A 24,505-nucleotide genomic window follows, 5' to 3' on the forward strand; every position below is an offset into this window, starting at 1 on the left:
CTAATTAACTAAGCAAAGTATTAAATCGGTATACGTTTATGAAGCCGGCGGACAGAATGCCGACCGGCAGCTTCTAGACTACTAAATCCCTGCGAGGGTTAAAAGACAGGCGTCTAAATCTAGACACCTGTCATTCCCAATCAAAGGGATGCAGGGCACCGGGCGCGGGAGGGTTAAGTTTAGGGCTCCCGGGGGGGAATTAGGGTTCGGCTAGGGGGAGGGAGGGTTAGGCACCCCCCTGGGGGACTTAGGTTTAGGCGGGGAAGGGGGGTTAGGTTTAGGCACTTAGGGGATTAGGGATAGGCACCCCTAAGGGAGGGTTAGGGGGTAAAATTAGGTTAGTTTATACTTACGTGGGGACAATCAGGATTTCCTCCGTCGGGCTGCCGGGATTTGAACCGCCGGCCATGCGGCTGCCGGTGAATAATACTGATTCCAATTACATCTGCTATTTTTTTATTGAATATATCTGTTTGAGTTTTAATAGACCAAAATATCTAACACACAAATTGTGTACCCAACTAATTTCACACAACCAGGTTTTTTTTTTACTGCTAATATTTGTTTTTTAAAAACAAACTAAAGGGTCCACTATCATCATCATGTGTGGACTAATTAATGCCATGCAGAAATTGGATCACTTCCACTACAAAGCTTTCACACACCAGCAATGACTTTGATAAAGTCTACATTGGAGGCAAAATGCGTCAGCCCTTACTGATTTACAGAATCGATATAACAAATCACTTACACTTTCTCCCTAATGCACAGGTTCTCAAAATCGGTGCTCAGGACCCCAAACAGTGCATGTTTTCCAGATCTCACAGAATCACAGGTGAAATAATATCCACCTTTGGATCTTTTAAAATGTGTCTGAGTAATGAAGACACCGACCTGTGCACCTGTTGGGTGACCTGGAAAATGTGACTTGTGTGGGAATTGAGTTTGAGAAGCACTGCCTTAATGGGTTGGTGAATATTGTAGTATATTGATCTCTTGAGACACATCTGAGTGCTGTGTGTGATTACCAGCTTCATTCTTACAGGCTAACAGCATATACACTAGAAGTGGTCACCTTACCGGACTTTGCAGAATAAGGATGCACCTGCGGATACACTTGTTCAGCTAAGTAAGTTTGGCACTGGTTCTACCTTCTTTTCAGCAGAGTAAAAATACTGTTCACATTTTTGATAAATATTTTTATCCAAAGAGGAGTGAAAATTACATATATACAATGACTCTCCCCTTCACATGTGAGCACAAATGTTAGGAAAACATTGCATGTAGCATCTGGAGTCTGGTCACTCCCATGTTATGTTCGTGCTTTTTCCATCCACAGTAATATGTTAGCATGGAGCAGTGTGTGCAGTCAGTATGGTAGTTACCTAGCAGGAAAATGACCAGCGGTCACAGCACCACCATTAAATGTTAGGAACCCCAGTTTAGGGGTGTGAGGATACGGGGTTCTCTCAATCACCCAGACACCGAGCAGATGAAAGCAAAGTGATGATTTATTGTTCACGGCACACAGAAATAGGTAATATGCAATGGCAAGGGGTAAATACAGCGAACAGGCAATATGCAGGTAGCAGTCCAGACAGATGCAGTCCTGGTAGGGGATAAAGTTCCAGAACAATTCCACCAAATAGCTAGAGACACCCAGTCTCACACAGTAGAAACTATCACAGTTCACACAGAAGTGATAGCGTATATGTCCATCCAAGCGTTTCAGGGTTCCAACACAGTCGAAACTACCACAATTCACACAGCAGTGATACACCCCGGAGAACGAAGATCTCCCCACTGGAGTTTCCAGATGTACACGTTCACACAGGACTGGCGATGCGTTCCACTAAGTACCTTGACAGAAATTCCCTTAGCCAAGGTCAGTGACTAACATCTGGAGCTGCCTTCGGTGACCTATTTTGAAACCTAATTTCCCACAATATTGTGACCACCCAGGGGAGTTGCACCGTTTCCTGATGATGTGGGTCCATTATCCTGCAACTTCCTCCTACCTCCCCCAGATATTACTTCCCCGAGGAATACTTGCTGGGTTGGCTCTGTACAGTCTGCCAGACTCCAGTGAGGCACAAAGACAGGCAAATGGAAGGAGGTGTAAGTCCTGAGTGTCCTTTGCAGAGGTGGAAATTAACTCAGGGGGTCTTTTGTTCTGTGAGGTGTTACATTGCTCTACTGGTTATGAATAAAACAGGCATATGGACAAGGCTAAACATCAAGGCTTACAAAGTATTAACCAAAACATTTCCTTACATTATATAATATACCTGCTACTGCAAAAGTATAAATCCTGTGGATGAACCCTCATACACTCAGACGGATAGGGGAACAAATGAGATTAAAAGTTAATCGCTGCAGGGACTGAGATGCTGCAAATACATTTTTAACACTCATCTCATGTCGTCACAAGGGGGCTATGCCTGGGGTTCTCCCCAGTCTGCTTAGCCCCCAGCTCAAGATCCTTCATACATCAGTCCGCTGGCCAGCCTCTTATGCTGGTAGTTGTAGGAGCAGTGGCTGATAAAGGCCCAGCTGCTGCAGTCCTGTTTATTACTGTGCACCAGGTGGCCGATATCCAGGGACAGCAGCTAGTCCTGCTATGCACCATCCCACAGGGTGATGTAATAGCCCAGGCCCAGTCTTGTTTCATGCATAGAAATATGCATGAAACCTCTCTTAAATAGTGCCTGTGGGTTCAAAGGCATCTGATGCCTATACAGGCATTACTGTGACATCTGAAGTTCAGATGTGATGTTTTTGGGACACTAAGGGGCATATTCAATAGGCTGCGAGAAAAGCCAAAAACCCGCACCTGCGAGGTATTTCCTGCAGGTGCGGGTTTTTGCTATTCTATTAGGTGCGTGTTTTTTTATAAAAACACGCGCCGGGAGGTTTTTTTTTGCGCACCTGAGCAAGCGTGATTTTTCCAGAAATCAATGTTCTTAGGAAAAATCACGTGTACTTGCTCTGACAACCCCCCCCCCTCCTCAAAGGACTAATTAAGCAATTGGAAGTATCCAATTAACTTAATTAGTCCTTAATTACTCACCTTCCTCAGCGCTGTCTTCTCATCTTCTTCATCCAGCGTCGGGAGCTGGCTCTTCTGCAGCAGCGGTGAGTATGTCAGTGTGTGTGCTGTATGTAAGTGCGTATGAATGTGTGTGTGACACCCGGTGCGGTGTTTGTGGCCCCCCGGAATGGGCGCTGGGAGAACTACATCTCCCAGCAGCCCTTGCTCCTCCCATCAGCCCCCGGGACTCCCAGCTGCCCCCTCTCCAGTAAGAAGAGAGAGGGGAGGCCACCGGGAGCCGTGGAGACCCGGACAGGTAAGTGACTATTTTAAAAAGAAAAATAAATTTACGCGGCGCGTGGTTTTCAGTGATGAAAACCCAGCGCCCACTGTTTTTTTAATTGAATCCCGCGGGTATCGGGAGCGCGCATACCCGCGGGTTTTCGAAATTGGCCACGAGGGGCGCGAGGTTTTTTCCTCGCAAAACCTTGCGGCCAATTGAATATACCACTAAGTTCCAGATGATTGCTTATTGCCCTTGTTTTAGTAATAATAGACTATATACTGTATGCTTGGATCAGATGAATACAGTATAACAATTTATTTATAACCTTGTTCTGGGGTTCTGTCTGCCCAAACCTCCTGGCATGAGGTCCCACTAGCTCAAGTGTCCAGTTCTTCCAGCTCTGCTAAGGTCCTAAGCACTGAGGTCCTGTGACTGCAGAGTCTTTAGTGCCGACTGGCGAGTCTTCAGTGATTGCTGTGCCGACTGGCAAGCCTCCAGTACCCGCTATGCCGACTGCTGAGTCTTTAGTGTCCACTGTGCCGACTGCCGAGTCTTCAGTGTACCTTCAACTGCAGCCTGTCCATGAAGTATGCTGTAAACTGGGACTTGTTTGTCGGTTTACTGCTGAGTCTCGTCGGTATATATAGTTCCTGGATTTCTCTGCCAATTACTGTGTTTTTAAATACATTTGTGCACTCTCCAGCCTTCAAGGGGTCTGCATACCCTGCCTTCACATGTGCTCTGTATAATAAACCTTTTATGCGTCTTCATCTACTTCTGGAATCTGTATTTGGGTTTTGCACATGCTGAAATCATAAGAGTGTGACCTGTCTGTGATTCATACATGACCTGTGTGTGTACCGTACATGTGACTTTTTTTTAATTAAGTACATTTTTATTGATTTTTAAAAGATACAACATTCAAAAAGAAAAAATATAGCGGCAGACATGGTAAAAAAATAAGTGCAGTATAGACCATATCATCTGACATGACAATATGTTAAAAGGCAAAAATATGCAATCAGGATATACACAAACCCCACATCCAATAAAAGAATATATCATGTACCCAAAGGCGCCATTCGGGTACCCAGAGCCTGAAACCTAAGAAGGGACAGAAGGAATGACCACACATCAAAACAAAAATACTAGAATATACAATAAAGTGACCCATACACGGTGCGATATACACCATGTATGATGACGGCCGATCCGATGCCCCTCATATCGGGTTGTCCCCACACACGGTGCGCAGTGGTGGACGACCACCCGATATGCCGGCACCTCCTTCATCTGCATAGTGCAATATGGGGTCGTACATCGCATCCCCTGATCGAGTGAATCTTCCGTAAGATCTGGGGATGCAATATACGACCCCATGGGAGCGCGCCCAAGATGATATCATGGGCATACACGGTATGATATAGCAGCTATATCGTGCCAATCCATCGGATCGGCTACTATATCGCACCGTGTATGGCCAGCATAAGTCACATCTCCCTGTAACCACCCACCCTATATAAACCAACACAACCTAGGTATACTTGGATCCCAACCCCCCCATTTACACTACTTAAGGTCTCACTCCCCTACCCCCCAAGCACCACCCGGAGACAAGCAGGAAAGAGCATAGAATACTGTATTGTCCCGGAGCTTCTTTTTGACCTGCATGAATTGTGACCATGTTTTCTGAACCTCCAGAGCAAAATCTGGAAAGACTGAAACAGCATGATTCTTGTACTTGAGAGGACCTTGATGGCAAGCCGGGCACAATACTGTATCACAATCCTTGAATTGGAGGAGACGAGCAATAAAAGATCTAGAAGGGGCTCCAATCGGCAGAGACTTGGAGGGAAGGCGATGAGCATGTTCCACCACAAACTGAGGTGTGAAAGCTTCTTTAGTAAAAAGCCAGTTCTCCAGAAATTTCTCAGGCAGGATCTTCTGCAGGCTCAAGAAAACCCACTAAGTGAAGTTTGCTATGTCTAAGTCTAACCTCCATATCAAAAATCTTGGACGCCACAGCAGCTATTTGAGAGGAAAGATCAGAAATGTTATCCTGCAAAAATGCAGTAGTGACCCCTAAATCAGATATTCTATGCTCAGCCTCACCAACCCTTTCTCGTATCTTCTGAATATCATGATGAAGCAGGGAGATATTGATATGCAACTGACTGGTCTTATCAGTAACCCGCTGCTCAGAGGGTGTGATAGCCTGCAAGGTCTGTTGTGTAGAAGGAGGAGAGTCCCCTGGGGTGACCCCAGCCGAGGACTGCGACTGAGAGACTTGGGTGTTGGCAGGTGGTTCCGCTGGTGGAGGGGGCTGAGAAGAACGACCAAGTCTTTCTAGTTTGGATGCCACTTTTCCCGATTTACCCATAACAGAGACAAGGAGAACCTCCCATGAAATGTGCTAGCTGAGGCAGAAGAAAAACTTGTCACACCGAGGATCCTGCTCAGGACAACCAGTAAATAAAAGCTGCACTATGGGTAACCTATCATGATACTGAATGGAGAGCACCTTCCCTGCTGGAACACAATTTGCATTTTAAAAATGGCTGTCGCCACCTGCAGCAGAGCTTGCCCAGGGAGAGACAGGTAAGGTAGGTCAGCAACAGACCAAAGCATCCAGGTAGAGAACCCCCAAGTTAGAAGGCACAAAGGACAGTTAGGTGGCAGGTTCCACAGGAGAGCAGCACCAGCAATCACCGGGACAAGATGGTGGCTCTTGACACAATGGCGTCATTCCCCCAGTGTGGTTTTTGGAGAGGAACGCAGCTCACACAGCAGCACCAGGAGTAGATTCCAACACTGGAGATATAGGCATATACACCCCTTAGGAGACGGGGACCAAGAGTCAATGCGGAGCTGAGCCCAGAGCAGACCTCAACCAGACCTGTCCGCGGGCATACAGCAGCTGGTAAATAAATAACAGGGCTTGGCACCAGGAGTGACTCAAAGCACCCTCGGGCCGCAGGAACTGCACACAGTGGAAGAGTTGTAGCTGAAGACCACCAGGAGAACCAGAGACTTCATAGGATAAATGCAGGAGCTCTGGCAGTATGCTGCCTACTCCATCACATGTATGACTTTTTACCTGTGTGTGATACATGTATTACCTGTGTGCTGTGTTTTATACATTACTTTGTACTATGTATTACACATGTATGACCTGTTTGCGGTTTTATACATTTATTACTTCGTACTATGTATTACACATGTATGACCTGTGTGCTGTGTTTTATACATTACTTTGTGCTATGTATTACACATATAGGACCTGTTTGCTGTGTTTTATACATTTATTACTTTGTACTATGTATTACACATGTAGGACATGTGTGCTGTGTTTTATACATTTATTACTTTGTACTATTTATTACACATGTATGACCTGTGTGCTGTGTTTTATGCATTTATTACTTTGTACTATGTATTACACATGTATGACCTTTGTGACACAGGTATGACCTATGTGCTGTGCATTATACATGTATGACTTTGTTCTGTGTATTTACGGGTTTGGTATGAGATCCCGGTGGTCGGGAAGCCGCTGGTCAGAATACCGGCACCCATAAAGAAATCAGGTAAGACTAACCCTTACCCCTCCCTCCCCGGTGCCTAAACGTAACCTTGCCCTCCCCGAATCCTAAACCTAACACTCCCTCCCTGATGCCTAAACCTATTCTCCCCCCTAGTTCCTAAACCTAACCTCCCCACACCCAAACCCTCCCCCTAACGCCCGATACTTACCTTCGGGATGCCGGCGGTCAGGATTCTGGTGCCGGGATGCCGATGGCTGGCTGACTACATTGTGTATATACATATATGATCTGTGTGCTGTGTGATACATGTATGACCTGTCTGTGTGTATTGTGTGTGATACATTTGATACTTGGATACAGTAAGTCACAGCTGCACAGCCAGTGTGTGGAGTTCCCCCAGCTTGGTATCATGGCTGGCGTACATCTCCAAAGACAAAAGGACTGCGATGTTCCGATCCTGCTTCTTTAGATGCAGGAATTAGATCTGAGATGCTGGCTGAAGGCGTCTTTTCCCTTCAGATGCCTCCTGCAATATGGCTCAATGTCTGTACCAGTAACAATCCGTGTCCCCAGCCAGGTATACAGAGGGAAGGCCCAGCATAGCTGGAGGAGATACAGAGTAGATACTGCATTCCAGCACCCAGTATAACTCTATGTTGACCCCAGCACAACCCTCTGCTGACCCCTAAGGTAACCTACAATGTATATTAACATAAAACACTGCACACATAATTACAAAAATAGTGCAAAAGACTAACAGTACAAAACATTGTAGAGCATAGAATACAAGTAAACATTTCAGTGTATGCAGTCAATATAGCCACAAAAGGACGGGCAAGCCCAAAGGTTCGGTGTTAGGTCCGGAAATTAAAAGCAGGAAATAGAATAGGGTCCTGCTCTTTACAGTTAGCAATCCATAAGGTATAGATAGTAGTTGGCTGTCTCAAGATAAACTTTATTATTCATATACATTGTATGATCATTATTATGTCTTTAACGGTACAGTACATCTGTATGTTCTTTATGTATTATGGAGTCATAATTAAAAGACAGACTCCGCTTGCTGGGACAACTTGTGAAGTTTTTCAAGATATCAGATAAACTCGAATTTTTTTAATTTATGGTACGGGTCCACTTCAAGCAAATTTTACACAACTAGTGGTGGCACACATTGCACTGGAGCAATTTCATCTTGCCACGGCCCCCGGCATCATATAACAACCTCCTGCATATCGCTCCTGCCACCTGTATCACACAACTGCCTCCTGCTTCTCACTCTTGCCCCCTGCATCTCACCACAGCCTCCTGCTTCTGGCTCCTGCCCCCTGCATCCCACCACAGCCTCCTGCTTCTCACTCCTGCCCCCTGCAACCCACCACAGCCTCCTGCTTCTCACTCCTGCCCCCTGCATCTCACCACAGCCTCCCGCTTCTCACTCCTGCTCCCTGCATCTCACAATAGCCTCCTGCTTCTCACTCCTGCCCCATGCATCTCACAACAGCCTCCTGCTTCTCACTCCTGCCCCCTGCATCTCACCACAGCCTCCTGCTTCTCACTTCTGCCCCCTGCATCTCACCACAGCCTCCTGCTTCTCACTCCTGCCCCTGCATCTCACAACAGCCTCCTGCTTCTCACTCCTGCCCCCTGCATCTCACCACAGCCTCCTGCTTCATACTCCTGCCCCCTGCATCTCACTACAGCCTCCTTCTCACTCCTGCCCCCTGCATCTCACAACAGCCTCCTGCTTCTCACTTCTGCCCCCTGCATCTCACCACAGCCTCCTGCTTCTCACTTCTGCCCCCAGCATCTCACCACAGCCTCCTGCATCTCACAACAGCCTCCTGCTTCTCACTCCTGTCCCCTGCATCTCACTACAGCCTCCTGCTTCTCACCTGCCATCTGCATCTCACTACAGCCTCCTGCTTCTCACTTCTGCCCCCTGCATCTCACCACAGCCTCCTGCTTTTCACTTCTGCCCCCTGCATCTCACCAGCCTCCTGCTTTTCACTTCTGCCCCCTGCATCTCACCACAGCCTCCTGCTTCTCACTTCTGCCCCCTGCATCTCACCACAGCCTCCTGCTTCTCACTCCTGCCCCCTGCATCTCACAACAGCCTCATGCTTCTCACTCCTGCCCCCTACATCTCACCACAGCCTCCTGCATCTCACCACAGCCTCCTGCTTCTCACCACAGCCTCCTGCATCTCACAACAGCCTCCTGCTTCTTACTCCTGCCCCCTGCATCTCACTACAGCCTCCTTCTCACTCCTGCCCCCTGCATCTCACAACAGCCTCCTGCTTCTCACTCCAGCCCCCTGCATCTCACAACAGCCTCCTGCTTCTCACTTCTGCCCCCTGCATCTCACCACAGCCTCCTGCTTCTCACTACTGCCCCCTGCATCTCACAACAGCCTCCTGCTTCTCACTCCTGCATCTCACCACAGCCTCCTGCTTCTCACTCCTGCATCTCACCACAGCCTCCTGCTTCTCACTCCTGCCCCCTGCATCTCACAACAGCCTCCTGCTTCTCACTTCTGCCCCCTGTATCTCACCACAGCCTCCTGCTTCTCACTTCTGCCCCCTGCATCTCACAACAGCCTCCTGCTTCTCACTCCTGCATCTCACCACAGCCTCCTGCTCACCACAGCCTCCTGCATCTCACAACAGCCTCCTGCTTCTTACTCCTGCCCCCTGCATCTCACTACAGCCTCCTGCTTCTCACTACAGCCTCCTTCTCACTCCTGCCCCTGCATCTCACAACAGCCTCCTGCTTCTCACTCCTGCCCACTGCATCTCACCACAGCCTCCTGCTTCTCACTCCTGCCCCCTGCATCTCACCACAGCCTCCTGCTTCTCACTTCTGCCCCCTGCATCTCACCACAGCCTCCTGCTTCTCACTTCTGCCCCCTGCATCTCACCACAGCCTCCTGCTTCTCACTTCTGCCCCCTGCATCTCACAACAGCCTCCTGCTTCTCACTCCTGCATCTCACAACAGCCTCCTGCTTCTCACTCGTGTCCCCTGCATCTCACAACAGCCTCCTGCTTCTCACTTCTGCCCCTGCATCCCACCACAGCCTCTAGCTCTCACTCCTGCCCCCTGCATCTCACTACAGCCTCCTGCTTCTCACTTCTGCCATCTGCATCTCACTACAGTCTCCTGCTTCTCACTTCTGCCCCCTGCATCTCACCACAGCCTCCTGCTTCTCATTTCTGCCCCCTGCATCTCACCACAGCCTCAGGCTTCTCACTTCTGCCCCCTGCATCTCACAACAGCCTCCTGCTTCTCACTCCTGCCCCCTGCATCTCACCACAGCCTCCTGCTTCTCACTTCTGCCCCCTGCATCTCACCACAGCCTCCTGCTTCTCACTCCTGCCCCCTGCATCTCACCACAGCCTCCTGCTTCTCACTTCTGCCCCCTGCATCTCACCACAGCCTCTAGCTCTCACTCCTGCCCCCTGCATCTCGCAACAGCCTTCTGCTTCTCACTCCTGCCCCCTGCATCTAACAGCCTCCTGCTTCTCACTTCTGCCCCCTGCATCTCACCACAGCCTCCTGCTTCTCACTTCTGCCCCCTGCATCTCACCACAGCCTCCTGCTTCTCACTTCTGCCCCCTGCATCTCACAACAGCCTCCTGCTTCTCACTCCTGCATCTCACCACAGCCTCCTGCTTCTCACTCGTGTCCCCTGCATCTCACAACAGCCTCCTACTTCTCACTTCTGCCCCTGCATCCCACCACAGCCTCTAGCTCTCACTCCTGCCCCCTGCATCTCACTACAGCCTCCTGCTTCTCACTTCTGCCATCTGCATCTCACTACAGTCTCCTGCTTCTCACTTCTGCCCCCTGCATCTCACAACAGCCTCCTGCTTCTCACTCGTGTCCCCTGCATCTCACAACAGCCTCCTGCTTCTCACTTCTGCCCCCTGCATCCCACCACAGCCTCTAGCTCTCACTACAGCCTCCTGCTTCTCACTTCTGCCATCTGCATCTCACTAGTCTCCTGCTTCTCTATCCTACCCCCTGCATCTCGCAACAGCCTCCTGCTTCTCACTCCTGCCCCCTGCATCTCACCACAGCCTCCTGCTTCTCACTCCTGCCCCCTGCATCTCACCACAGCCTCCTGCTTCTCACTTCTGCCCCCTGCATCTCACCACAGCCTCCTGCTTCTCACTTCTGCCCCCTGCATCTCACCACAGCCTCCTGCTTCTCACTTCTGCCCCCTGCATCTCACCACAGCCTCTAGCTCTCACTCCTGCCCCCTGCATCTCACAACAGCCTTCTGCTTCTCACTCCTGCCCCCTGCATCTCACAACAGCCTCCTGCTTCTCACACCTGCCACCTGTATCTCACTCCTGCCCCCTGCATCTCACAACAGCCTCCTGCTTCTCCCTTCTGCCACCTGTATCTCACTCCTGCCCCCTGCATCTCACAACAGCCTCCTGCTTCTCCCTTCTGCCACCTGTATCTCACCTCAGCCTCCTGCTTCTCACTCCTGGCCCCTGCATCTCACCAGTCTCCTGCTTCTCACTCCTGCCCCCTCCATCTCACCACAGCCTCCTGCTTCTTACTACTGGCCCCTGCATCTCACAGCAGCCTCCTGCTTCTCACTCCTGCCCCCAGCATCTCACAACAGCCTCCTGCTTCTCACTTCTGCATTTCACCACAACATCCTATATTTCACCACAGGGCCCTGCTTCTCCTGCAACTGGACCTTACCACAGCCCCCTGCATCTCACCAGTGTCACCCTCCCCCTCCTTGCACTGCAGCTGGCTGGTGCCTGGACACTGGGATGTGCTGGGATTGGCAGGATTATGGATGTGAGATTTGTATTACAGCTACCAAAAAGATTATCAGCATGTCCACAGGGCTGGGGCACCTGTGCATATTTCCACAGCCTCCATGTGTGCCCCTCCTTGGCTGATGAACATGGTGATGAGCAATGTCCTCTTTGCACAATGTACCCTTTATTTCCTGATCTTCCTGCTGAGCTTCCTCATCGTGGTGCCCCTGGCCGAGAACAGTGCTGACTACAATGGGAGGTGACTCCTGTTCACCGAGGGCGTGTGGCTGAGTGGGAACATCATGATGGAGAGGGAGCACTTCAGTGGAGTATTGGTGGCTGGAGTCCACCCTCAGGTTCTGTGTAGGGATGGACATTGAAATCCGATGTTTACTAACCAATGTCTTTGTGCCGATGCTAGTGTTTTTATCATTTGATGGTAGTGGTCCAATGTTTGCCACTATCAAATGGAAATCATTTGATGGTGTTCTGATGGTTGGTCTTTTTAAATCCTGATAGCTATGCCTCCCCTGGCTAATTTGTGGCTACTGAGTCTGCATCTGGGCATCTTAATGGGTTCGCTGGTGGCTCTCACTCTGTCTGCCTCAGACGTGTCCCTGCTCACCCTCCCCTCTCTAGACTGCTGCTAAGCAACAGGAAACATTGCTATCTCTAAATGGCTCTCACTGTCTCAGAGAGCCGATCAGAGCGCAGCCCTCGCCCCTGCAGCAGACACTCACACAGCACAACAGTATTTCCTGTGACTTGCTTCATCAGTAAAACCGTCACTGCTCGGCTCCCTTTTGTCACAGATGAATGGTTCATACACCTAAACCAACGCTGTATAGAATAGTGAAAGCCCGATCACAATTAGTCTAGTGGTTCAAGAGCTTAGCCCAAACGGAGACCCCTAAACTAAAAAAAAAAATAACACGACCACTGCTCAATATAGTATGCCCGTCGGCCAGTGTGTTTCAGCGATGTCTGAACGGCATCGTTTACAGACATATCACATCAGCTATGCTGCACAGCTGATGGCAGATATCTGCAGATATATATCTATGCATCATGCTGTGTGCTCGGGCGATCTACCGACCACCCTTACACTTGCAGCAGATGCCATGGGGAGGGGGTCGTGGCGCAACCCCCGGCCAGTGGGACCCAGACAGATGGAAAACAGTTGTTCAGTGTGTGTATGAACAACCATCATCTACAGATCACTTGATCTGCAGCTATATGTTAAGTGTGTACCCAGCTTTACACTTGCAGAGATTTAGCTGCACAAGTGTATTCGCAGGTGTCTCCTTATTCTGCAAAGTCCTGGTGAATACGGTGCCCACTTCTAGTGTATACGCTGTTATCGTTTTAGAATGAAGCTGGTAGTCACACACAGCACTCAGATGTATCTCAAGAGATCGATATACCACAATATTCATGGATCCATCAGGGACACAGTGCAAGCAGGTTGTAACATGATCTGTTAAACAGTAACTGACGTATTTCACCTCCAACTGAGACTTTTATCAGAAAGTCATTGCTGGACTGTGAGAGATTTGTAGTCCAATTATTCCATGACATTAGTCCACACATGATGTTAGTGGCCCTTTAAGTTCGGGTTTATTTTTAAAGTACATGAGGTATAACACAAAATAAACAGTAAAAAAAAAATTGGTTGTATAAAGCCTGTTGCGTACACAATTTATGTGTTAGGTATATTGGTCTATTCACTAAAACTCAAACACAGATATATTAAATAAAAGAAATAGCAGTTTTTTATGATAATTCGCTTAGTTAATTAGCACATGACAAACATTCATTCCCTCGAACCCCAACACTGGAAAGCAGATGCTTGTCTGACATTTTGTACATGGAAAACCAGAGAAATAAAACTACAATTACAATGTAACATATATACTGCACAATATTACATTTTATAGATAGAGCTTTATAGCCTCATTCTCTAAGCTCGGGAAGGAGTTGAGAGAGAATAGTATATATACAAACACAGAAATATACACATACTGGGGACACTACATATAGGACAGTCCTCACTGTGTTGTTGTGTCCTGCTGGTGTGTGACAGCTGTTATTTCTTTCTCTAACAAATAATTCCAATATTAGGATATATATACACTTCCATTGCTCTGGGCACCTGGCCTCCCTGCAGCATATAATAGAGGGGAGGAGGTGGGTGGCAGGAACTTGTCAGGTCTCAGACATTATGGTCTATTATTAGATGACAGGACAGGACTGAGCATGGCCACTGTTCCTCATGTCTTAATACACCCTTTTATACCATTCAGGTGATCAGATTCCAAAATCTGGGATACACGCTGTAGAGTCACTTTCCTTACAAAAAAAAAAAATTAAAGCGGAACACAATAACTGAATGAGGACAGTAAGACAAGCTATGACCATTCAACAATACATAAATACTGTATCAGGTGACAATAAAGCACACGGGTCAGGGGATATGAGATGGTTTTGTTCGTAGCAATAATTTCCACTTGTAAACACGCACAGTTTTGCCAGTGTAAATATGGAATGGCTTAACGAGATCTAAATTTTGTCATTTCTTACACTCGGGACAGTATAGCTAATGTGTGTGATGTCTTTGATGTTTAACAAGATTTGATTTCTGTGTAAAACATTTCCCACACTCCGAGCAGGAAAATGGCTTCTCCCCTGTGTGACTTCTTTCATGTGTGACAAGAAAAGATTTCTGTGTAAAACATTTCCCACACTCCAAGCAGGAAAATGGCTTCTCTCCTGTGTGAATTCTCTGATGTATCACAAGATATGATTGCCGTGTAAAACATTTCCCACACTCAGAACATGGAAATGGTTTCTCACCTGTATGTATACTCTGATGTCGATCGAGTGTTGATTTCAGTGCAAAACTTTTCCTACACTCAGAACATGGAAATGGTTTCTCACCTGTGTGACTTCTCAGATGTCTAAGAAGCTGTGATTTGTCTTGTAAACATTTCCCACACTCAGAACATGGATAAAGTTCCTCACCAGTGTGAAGTGTCTGATGTGCAACAAGCGCTATTTTCAGTGTAAAACATTTCCCACACTCAGAGCAGGAAAATGGTTTCTCACCTGTGTGAGTTCTCTGATGTCTAACAAGATGTGATTTCTGTGCAAAACATTTCCCACACTCAGTACATGGAAATGGCTTCGCACCTGTGTGACTTCTCTCATGTGTAAGAAGACCTGAAATCTGTGTAAAACATTTCCCACACTCAGAACATGGAAATGGTTTTGCACCTGTGTGACGTCTCTTATGTGTAACAAGAGCTGATTTCTGTGTAAAACATTTCCCACAATCAGAACATGGAAATGGCTTTTCACTTGTGTGACATTTCTGATGTCTACCAAGCTGTGATTTGTCTCTAAAACATTTTCCACACTGAGAACAAGGAAATGGTTTCTCACCTGTGTGACGTCTCTGATGTAAATCAAGAACTGATTTCCGTGTAAAAAATTTCCCACACTCAGAGCAGGAAAATGGTTTCTCACCTGTGTGACGTCTCTGATGTGTTACAAGATGTGATTTGTATGTGAAACATTTCCCACACTCAGAACATAGAAATGGCCTCTCACCTGTGTGACTTCGCTGATGTGCAACAAGCTGTGATTTACGTGTAAAACATTTTCTACACTCAGAGCATGGAAATGGTCTCTCACCTGTGTGATTTTTCAGATGTAAAACAAATTGTGATTTGTGGGTAAAACATTTCCCACACTCAGAACATGGAAATGGTTTCTCACCTGTGTGACTTCTCAGGTGGATAGCAAGCTGTGATTTGTATGTAAAACATTTCCTACACTCAGAACATGGAAATGGCCTCTTGCCTGCCTTAGATGGCTTTGTGTTCTGTGTAAGACATTTGGCATATATAGAAGAGGGAAATACTTTATCTACTCTAAGAGCTGTAATAGATGTACCAGGAGAACATTCCTCATTATAAGCAGGATCTGGAGATACATTTGCACTGTGAGGTACTGGATGTGTAATTGGGGTAACGGGGTTTTCTCCTGGAGAATCTTGTTTAATGTCATTATCTTCTATTTCATAATCTGATGAAAAAATTTGATTTTCCTTTGAGATATTCCTGCTGTTACATCCATCTGCTGGGAATAAAATAAATATATGAATGATCCCAGTAAATATAATTTTCTAATAAAGACTTTAATGATTACAATAAAGCTGTAATCCCTCCTCTGTGCATAATGGATCCTTATATCGCAGACTCAGTTGTACACAGATGTACAAGTGTTGTAAATCAAATTAACCAGTGCAGTCTCGTGATGAGGTTTGTCACATGCGTTTTCTCGCGAACAGACAAATTTTCGGGCAAAAAACAAGCCGAATCAAGTGGGAGCTGGCACGCCAACAAGGACTGTTTGACAGAACTGCAGCAATAAAGAGGTAGGGCAATTTTCCCTACACACTAGAATACATTGATGTGTTTTACTGCAATGTATGTGTTATTTAGTATTTCTACTGTTTAAGCAGTTTAGTGATGGTTGTCTATGTTCACTATGGTTGCTAGGATACTAGCAGGGATTTTGGGTAGCATGATGATGTGTGTCACTATCCGGTAACATCCCAGCTGGCAGCGCACACTTTGGGAGCGTGCAGAGCACAGGTGTGTACTTCCCATATATAAGCTAAGTACGATTTGTGTATATTTGCTGACCCTGATGAACGTTGTATAAACTAAAACACCTCGTTTACTAAAAAGATTTAATAAAAAGTTCCCTAAAAAGCCTTTTTAGGGTGTTCAGGATCCTTTACCGATGGGGGCTGCCACCTGCCTTGGGGTGTGGAGGGCCTGGCCCACATTCCCTGGGTCTCTCATTGTTTTCCTTCCAGCATACGCTAGCCAGCATCTGCTCCTGCAAAGTTTTGCTGGGCGCTGCCGTCATGATGGCACTTCCTCCTTTTTGGCCCCTAGAGGTCTCCATCTTGGCGGACCCTGTAAAAAATAACCTTAGGGGGTGTGTTTCTTTTCCTTGATTGAGCACCCTACTTATTATCCCTCTCTCCTACAGCACAGAGTTAGATCCCTTGTCAGCACTTGTGCTTGACAGCTGGGCTGCAAGTCTAGTACTGCGGTCCCTAGCTAGTGTGGATACTCTAGCGCTTCCCGGGGGATACTCTGCTGGGACTTCTAGCGCCTCCTGAGGGATACTCTGCTGGGACTTCTAGCACCTCCAGGGCATACTCTGCTGGGACTTCTAGCGCCTCCCGAGGGATACTCTGCTGGATCATCTAGCACCTCCTGGGCATACTCTGCTGGGCCTTCTAGCACCTGCTGGGCATACTCTGCTGGGACTTCTAGCACCTGCTGGGCATACTCTGCTGGGACTTCTAGCACCTGCTGGGCATACTCTGCTGGGACTTCTAGCACCTGCTGGGCATACTCTGCTGGGACTTCTAGCACCTGCTGGGCATACTCTGCTGGGACTTCTAGCACCTGCTGGGCATACTCTGCTGGGACTTCTAGCACCTGCTGGGCATACTCTGCTGGGACTTCTAGCACCTGCTGGGCATACTCTGCTGGGACTTCTAGCACCTGCTGGGCATACTCTGCTGGGTCTTATAGTTCCTCCTGAGGATACTCTGCTGGGTCCACTAACTACCACTGGGGATTCTCTTCTGGACTGTAGTCTATTCCACACCAGTGTGTGTCTTCCAGCTGTCTCTTATTGAGATCCTAATTATTTATCTTGTGGTGTTCACGAACCCAGGCAATGCTGTGGCGGCAGCAATGGGATGCGAATGGGAAGTCATCTCCTGTACCCCATAGAAGAAAAGGAACATTGCACTGTTTGAACGCTGATGTTACTTGTGGCCCCAGCATTGCATTTTGCTGCTGTGTGCGGCAATGCCACATGCAGGTCGGTTGTCACAAGGCATGCCAGATGGTGCTGTCCAAATTCATCCAGAGTTTCTTTGTAGGCCACAGAGGTGGGGCACCCTGGAGATCATCCCTGAGGTTGTGCTTGCGTTACAGCCTTGAAATTGTTGCATATGAAAATCCGAATTTCGGGTTGAGTTTGGAGATGTAGTGACCCATCTCTCTGACACCTACTATCAAGCCTCATTCAAAGTCTCTTGAATCGCAAAGTGCTGCCATCTTCACTGCGAATTATAACGGATTGCAGAGATATCGGTCTACATATAGTATATAATTTGTGGAAGATACCATTTAATGTGATGGTGTAGTGGTACGTACTGGGAATGGAAGTAGCTGTCTCGGGTGGTCTGGCACACCATGCATCTAGCACCGTAGGACATATTGAGGCTACTGTAGGTGTATGAAGACATTTTGTATCTATAAAATAAATTACACTAATTCATTGGTTTATGGGGACATTTAAATGTACTTTTTTACCCTCACAAACTATTCTTCAGATGAAACTGCACCGGTACTGGAGAAACGCGTCAGTATGAATCATGCAATCTACTAATTAACCTCTGAGAACTGGTGAGGATTCACATATTTATACTATATATAGATAACTATTACATCCATTGAGGACTTGGACTATATTCCATCTAATCTACAAACTGCTCACTGACAATGGAGGGTGGAGAATGATATTATTGTAGTTACTAAGCAAGAAGAATATGCAACTCTTTATTAAGTGTTTATTACTCACCTGTGCTGATATCTGTAGGGATTTCCTCCTTACACTGCTGATCACTCCTCATATACGTCTCTTCTCCCTCTATATCTTCTGCCCTCATATCAGTCACATAAGTCTCTTCTCCCTCTATATCTTCTGCCTTCACATCAGTCACATACGTCTCTTCTTCTCCCTCTATATCTTCTGCCTTCATATCAGTCACATACGTCTCTTCTTCTCCCTCTATATCTTCTGCCTTCATATCAGTCACATACGTCTCTTCTCCCTCTATATCTTCTGCCTTATTATCAGTCACATACGTGTCTTCTCCATCTATATCTTCTGCCTTATTATCAGTCACATACGTCTCTTCTTCTCCCTCTATATCTTCTGCCTTCATATCAGTCACATACCTCTCTTCTTCTCCCTCTGTATCCTCTTCCTTCTTATCAGTCACATACGTCTCTTCTTCTCCCTCTATATCCTCTTCCTTCATATCAGACACATACGTCTCTTCTTCTCCCTCTATATCTTCTGCCTTCAGATCAGTCACATACGTCTCTTCTCCCTTTATATCTTCTGCCTTCATATCAGTCACATACGTCTTATTTTCTCCTTCTGTATCTTCTGACTTTATATCAGTCACATACATCTTGTCTTCTAAATCGTCTGTCTTCATATCAGTTAGGTTTTTATCCTAAATGAACATAGGGGATGATTCAGTACTGGAAAGAATTGCAAAGCTACATGCAAGTCGCAGGCTGGAATAACCATCACGACCGTCGGTCACGATGGTAGATGGCGCAAGGCCACCAGTCAGCTGAGTAAGCCTCAGCTTACTCAGGCTGGCTGGCTTGCGATGCCAGGAAACTGCATCTGTGGACGTAGCCCCTGGCCTTGTCACTCACAGAAAACGGGACACGCCCACGTTTCCATGAACGCCAGCTGTTCCCGCACCGCCCCTTAAATGCCTCTGCCTGTCGATCAACTGGCACTGCAGGACCTGTTCTGCTGGTGCCTCACCATCGGATATGTACCCATAAGGTTTACATACCATACCAGATTCAGGCCCTGGAGTACATTATTTGAGAATAAATAGTATAATAGTATAATATCAGCATGTTAGACAATGAATAGGATGCAGATACAGTAATCAATGCAGGTCACTTTGATATACTGATCCTTGGAAAGAGCCTATATTCACAAAAAGAAAAAGGGAAGATTCCTGCACTAGTTAATGATTGTAATGCACAGATTTTAGATAAACCCCATATACTTCAAATTATCAAGAAATCTAAATAATTATATTTTATTAATGTAGGGGGTACAGCCTGATGACAATGAGAGGCCCATCAGAATATACAGAAAAAAGAAAATGTCTTATTCCAGACGCACAAAAATTTATTAAAACATAACTTTTAATTCATCTTACAATAAACATATATTACACAGAAATGAACAGCGAAATATTAAAAGGAAACAGAATGTTTCAAGACTATAAACAAACATATATAGTGTGGACTAGACAATAGAAAAAGTGTCAATAAAAAAACTCTGTCCCGCTGTGTGATTAATATGAAATTAATAGAATAATTCGTAATAGATTATGGGAGAGACTGCAACTGAGGTTCCATATACTTCTCAATAGTTGCAACATTATTATCATGTGTCAGACTCCCAATAGATAAATGTTACAAAGTGAATCCCTAAATGTAACTATCTGTGTTGACTGTATTCACAGTATTTTGTAAAAAATTATAGTACTGTCTATGATTGATATAGTCTTATCAGAACCCAATCCACTACAAGAGCTATGATGTGGATTGTCACAATATGTTGTAGATAATAATAAATAATTGGATATGGAAAGTAAGTTGTTAAATAAATCTATTCTAATACAATAAATTCGAATTGGAAAGGAATTGCTCCTCTCGCAAAATATTAGTTAAATGGGTTCTGAATGCTGTTTTATTATAAAGATCCTGTTGGTCTTAAACACCTAATGGTATATGTGTTATTGATCTCAGAGTTTCTTACATAAGACTGCTATCTGATCATCTAAATTACATGGACAGTAATAGGACAGGAATTGATGTTAATATAATTGTGTCCCTGCCCGATTCATACAACACTGTCCAACCGCAGAGCCGCTAAGTGTCCGGTGTGACTAGTATACCACTCTGTGATTGTACATATACAATACATACTAACAGCAACCGTACTCCATGTAGTATGGTCTTAACTGGGTTAATCAAAGGTGTAAGGATATTAATCAATGTTAGTATACCGCTGACATTGTCTCATTCATCAACTCTTATAAAGACACCCTAATGCTGCATATTAAGTATATCAGATATACAGCTGTAGGTTTCATATGTTTTTTATCATATGTAGTAGAATCCTTAGGGTAGACTTCACTTGAATAAATCGCAGTCACGCGCTGTCCCTGTCATATGGGTCTGTGCTGTTGAGATACTGAGCGGCTGTATATATTAGGTACTAGTAACACCATGCCGTCTTCATATCTTTAATGCTCTCAAAACGTATTCAGCAGACAGCAAGCCGTGTGCTTGACATGCACCATGGAGTAAATAGCGTCGGTATAAGTATGCTACTGGCGTTGTCTCACAGAACAGTCCTCTAAGTATATCCTGACACTGCCCAATTTAATTCTAAAATTCATATATTAATTATGTGCTGCAGTGAATTTACTCAGGATTATTAACATGGAAGTGAATCTTAATGAGACGCTGTCCCTGTCTCAATATTCGGCATCGTGAGTACACTGCATAGCTGCACGTCAGATATTCACAACACCTTTCCGTGTTCATACATACATTTTCATGATAGTTTTACAGATAGACCATTAACTAAATATGTGATGCCTATTACATGGAAAAACATTAGGTCACACAGTGGGACCTGCTGCAAACGCGCGTTTCGCTGAGATTAGCTTTATCAAGGCTAACCAGATTGCCCTGTTTGGTATCCTGATATACGTTAATAATCCATTTCCGAATTCATCATTTCAGTCACATGTTGATCTCAGTCAAGTTCATTGTACTGCTGCTTGTCAATTCAAATTACCATTCGTAAGAATACTATAGGTGCAGGAAATTTAAAATGCACCAAAAGGTATTCTCCGCAAAATGTGTCATATATGGATACTGTCTGGATACTAAACTATTAATTAATATGGCAGATAATGATTAATAAATAATAATCTTAAAATATATGTTCTTGCTCCCCTTTATGAATATACCAAATGAATACTTATATATATATTCTTAAATTATGTATAAAGAAATAAATAATATATATCATATTACTTATATAAAATACATTAACAAACTGAACAAACAAATCCCGTACATGCAAAAGTAAAAATGTGCTTCATAAATATAATCTTATATAATTAAAAAATGTTAAATGATTAAAGTGACCCATACCCATAATAAGTAGATGTACAAAACCCTTAATATTTAATTCATTACAAGATCCCTGATTGAAAACAGTGAATATAATAATATTGTTCCATATTAAGTGCCTTAAATAAAGTTATCATAAGAATTTAATTACAAAAATATATAATAAAAATATAATGATTTAATGTGCATCAAAAATTAAACAAAGTGATAAGTGAAATTAAATGGGTGTATATATTAAAAGTGCCAACATAGTGTATAGTGCTAAGGTGGGTTTATGGTGATCAATAGGTGCCTAAAAGGTTGAAGGGTGAATAAATGAAATCGTGTGTAATAGCCCCATGAAAAAATAAAAATGTGTCATATATAGACCTAGGATACTGAACTCATGAATGTGCTACCATAACATGTGTACATGTAAAATAGGTAATATTAACCAATAAAATCACCCAAATACGTGAATGTGAATTCATATTATATATTATACATATTGGAGGTGTATATCCGGTATATTCTACTATCTCCAGCATTAATATAAATTATGTAACATAAAAAAGAAATGGTATATATAAATTATGTATATTAAAAATGTGCTACCATAAAATATGTAAATCTAAAATAGATAATATTAACCTGTAGATCACCCATATTTGTGAGTGTATAATCATATTGTACCTTGCATATAGTGGCTGTGTATGTCCGATATGTTTAGATGATCAGATAGCAGTCTTATGTAAGAAGCTCCGAGATCAATAACACATATACCATTAGGTGTTTAAGACCAACAGGATCTTTATAATAAAACAGCATTCAGAACCTATTTAACTAATATTTTGCGAGAGGAGCAATTCCTTTCCAAATAGAATTTATTGTATTAGAATAGATTTATTTAACAACGTACTTTCCGTGTCCAATTATTTATTATTATCTACAACATAGTGTGACAATCCACATAGTGGATTGGGTTCTGATAAGACTATATCAATCATAGACAGTACTATCATTTTTGCAAAATACTGTGAATACAGTGAACACAGATAGTTACATTTAGGCATTCACTTTGTAACATTTGTCTATTTGGGAGTCTGACACATGATAATAATGTTGCAACTATTGAGAAGTATATAGAACCTCAGTTGCAGTCTCTCCCATAATTTATTACGAATTATTCTATTAATTTCATATTAATCACACAGCGGGACATAAAGTTTTTCATTGACACTTTTTCTATTGTCTAATCCACACTACATATGTTTGTTTATAGTCTTGAAACATTCTGTTTCCTTTTAATATTTCACTGTTCATTTCTGTGTAATATGTTTATTGTAAGATGAATTAAAACTTATGTTTTAATTATTTTTGTGCGCCTGGAATAAGACACTCTTTTTTCTGTATATTCTAAAGAACCTATATTACCTGATCCTCCTGTGGGATCCTGTGATTCTCCTCCATACAGTCATGTGTATACAGAGGACAGGGACATCTCTCTGGGGTATTTCTGTTACTGGGTCCATCTGTAGGAGTACATTGTATATATGTGATTATCAGGTGATCTGTGTATATAGGGAGCCCCCTTACCTACTCGCCCCTGTACAATAATTGACAGTCTCCTCTTACCCAGTGATGTGAGGGGCCAGTGATTCTCCATCATCACGTCCTTGTACAGACCCCTGTGTTCCTCTATATACTCCCCCTCCTGCATGGAGACATAGACAGTGACATCCTGACACCTTATAGGAACCTGACACACACAATGATACAGTCATCACCCAGACACATCCCCCGGTGTTACTGTATAATGTCCTATTCCCAGCAGTCACCTCTCCAGTCATCACCCAGACACATCCCCTGGTGTTACTGTATAATGTCCCATTCCCAGCAGTCACCTCTACAGTCAACACACAGACATATCCCCTGGTATTACTGTATAATGTCCTATTCCCAGCAGTCACCTCCCCAGTCATCACCCAGACACATCCCCCGGTGTTACTGTATAATGTCCCATTCCCAGCAGTCACCTCTCCAGTCATCACCCAGACACATCCCCCGGTGTTACTGTATAATGTCCCATTCCCAGCAGTCACCTCTCCAGTCATCACCCAGGCGCATCCCCCGGTGTTACTGTATAATGTCCCATTCCCAGCAGTCACCTCTCCAGTCATCACCCACACACATCCCCTGGTGTTACTGTATAATGTCCCATTCCCAGCCTTCACCTCTCCAGTCATCACCCAGACACATCCCCCGGTGTTATTGTATAATGTCCCATTCCCAGCAGTCACCTCTCCAGTCATCACCCAGACACATCCCCTGGTGTTACTGTATAATGTCCCGTTCCCAGCAGTCACCTCTCCAGTCATCACCCAGACACATCCCCTGGTGTTACTGTATAATGTCGCATTCCCAGCCTTCACCTCTCCAGTCATCACCCAGACACATCCCCCGGTGTTACTGTATAATGTCCCATTCCCAGCAGTCACCTCTCCAGTCATCACCCAGACACATCCCCTGGTGTTACTGTATAATGTCCCATTCCCAGCAGTCACCTCTCCAGTCATCACTCAGACACATCCCCTGGTGTTACTGTATAATGTCCCATTCCCAGCAGTCACCTCTACAGTCAACACACAGACATATCCCCTGGTATTACTGTATAATGTCCTATTCCCAGCAGTCACCTCCCCAGTCATCACCCAGACACATCCCCCGGTGTTACTGTATAATGTCCCATTCCCAGCAGTCACCTCTCCAGTCATCACCCAGACACATCCCCCGGTGTTACTGTATAATG

At 44.9% G+C, this 24,505-nt stretch overlaps 1 protein-coding gene and 1 pseudogene across 1 annotated transcript in view; both read right to left on the reverse strand.

The window, feature by feature from the left end:
- Positions 1-24,505, reverse strand: part of LOC148474865 (uncharacterized) — a 77,235-nt gene that overhangs the window by 7,960 nt on the left and 44,770 nt on the right. The window contains exons 2-4 of the mRNA XM_088458072.1: positions 23,332-23,410; positions 23,131-23,228; positions 18,703-18,986 (exon numbers count right to left, since the gene is read on the reverse strand). Coding sequence (XP_088314198.1) covers positions 18,703-18,986; positions 23,131-23,228; positions 23,332-23,365 — 416 coding nt within the window. The 5' untranslated portion in view covers positions 23,366-23,410. The remainder of the gene's footprint in view (positions 1-18,702; positions 18,987-23,130; positions 23,229-23,331; positions 23,411-24,505) is intronic.
- LOC148474866 (uncharacterized) lies at positions 13,250-15,481 on the reverse strand (annotated as a pseudogene).

This window comes from Taudactylus pleione, unplaced genomic scaffold (genome assembly GCF_031769625.1).
Source record: "Taudactylus pleione unplaced genomic scaffold, aTauple2 ptg000804l, whole genome shotgun sequence".
Lineage (NCBI taxonomy): Eukaryota > Metazoa > Chordata > Amphibia > Anura > Myobatrachidae > Taudactylus > Taudactylus pleione.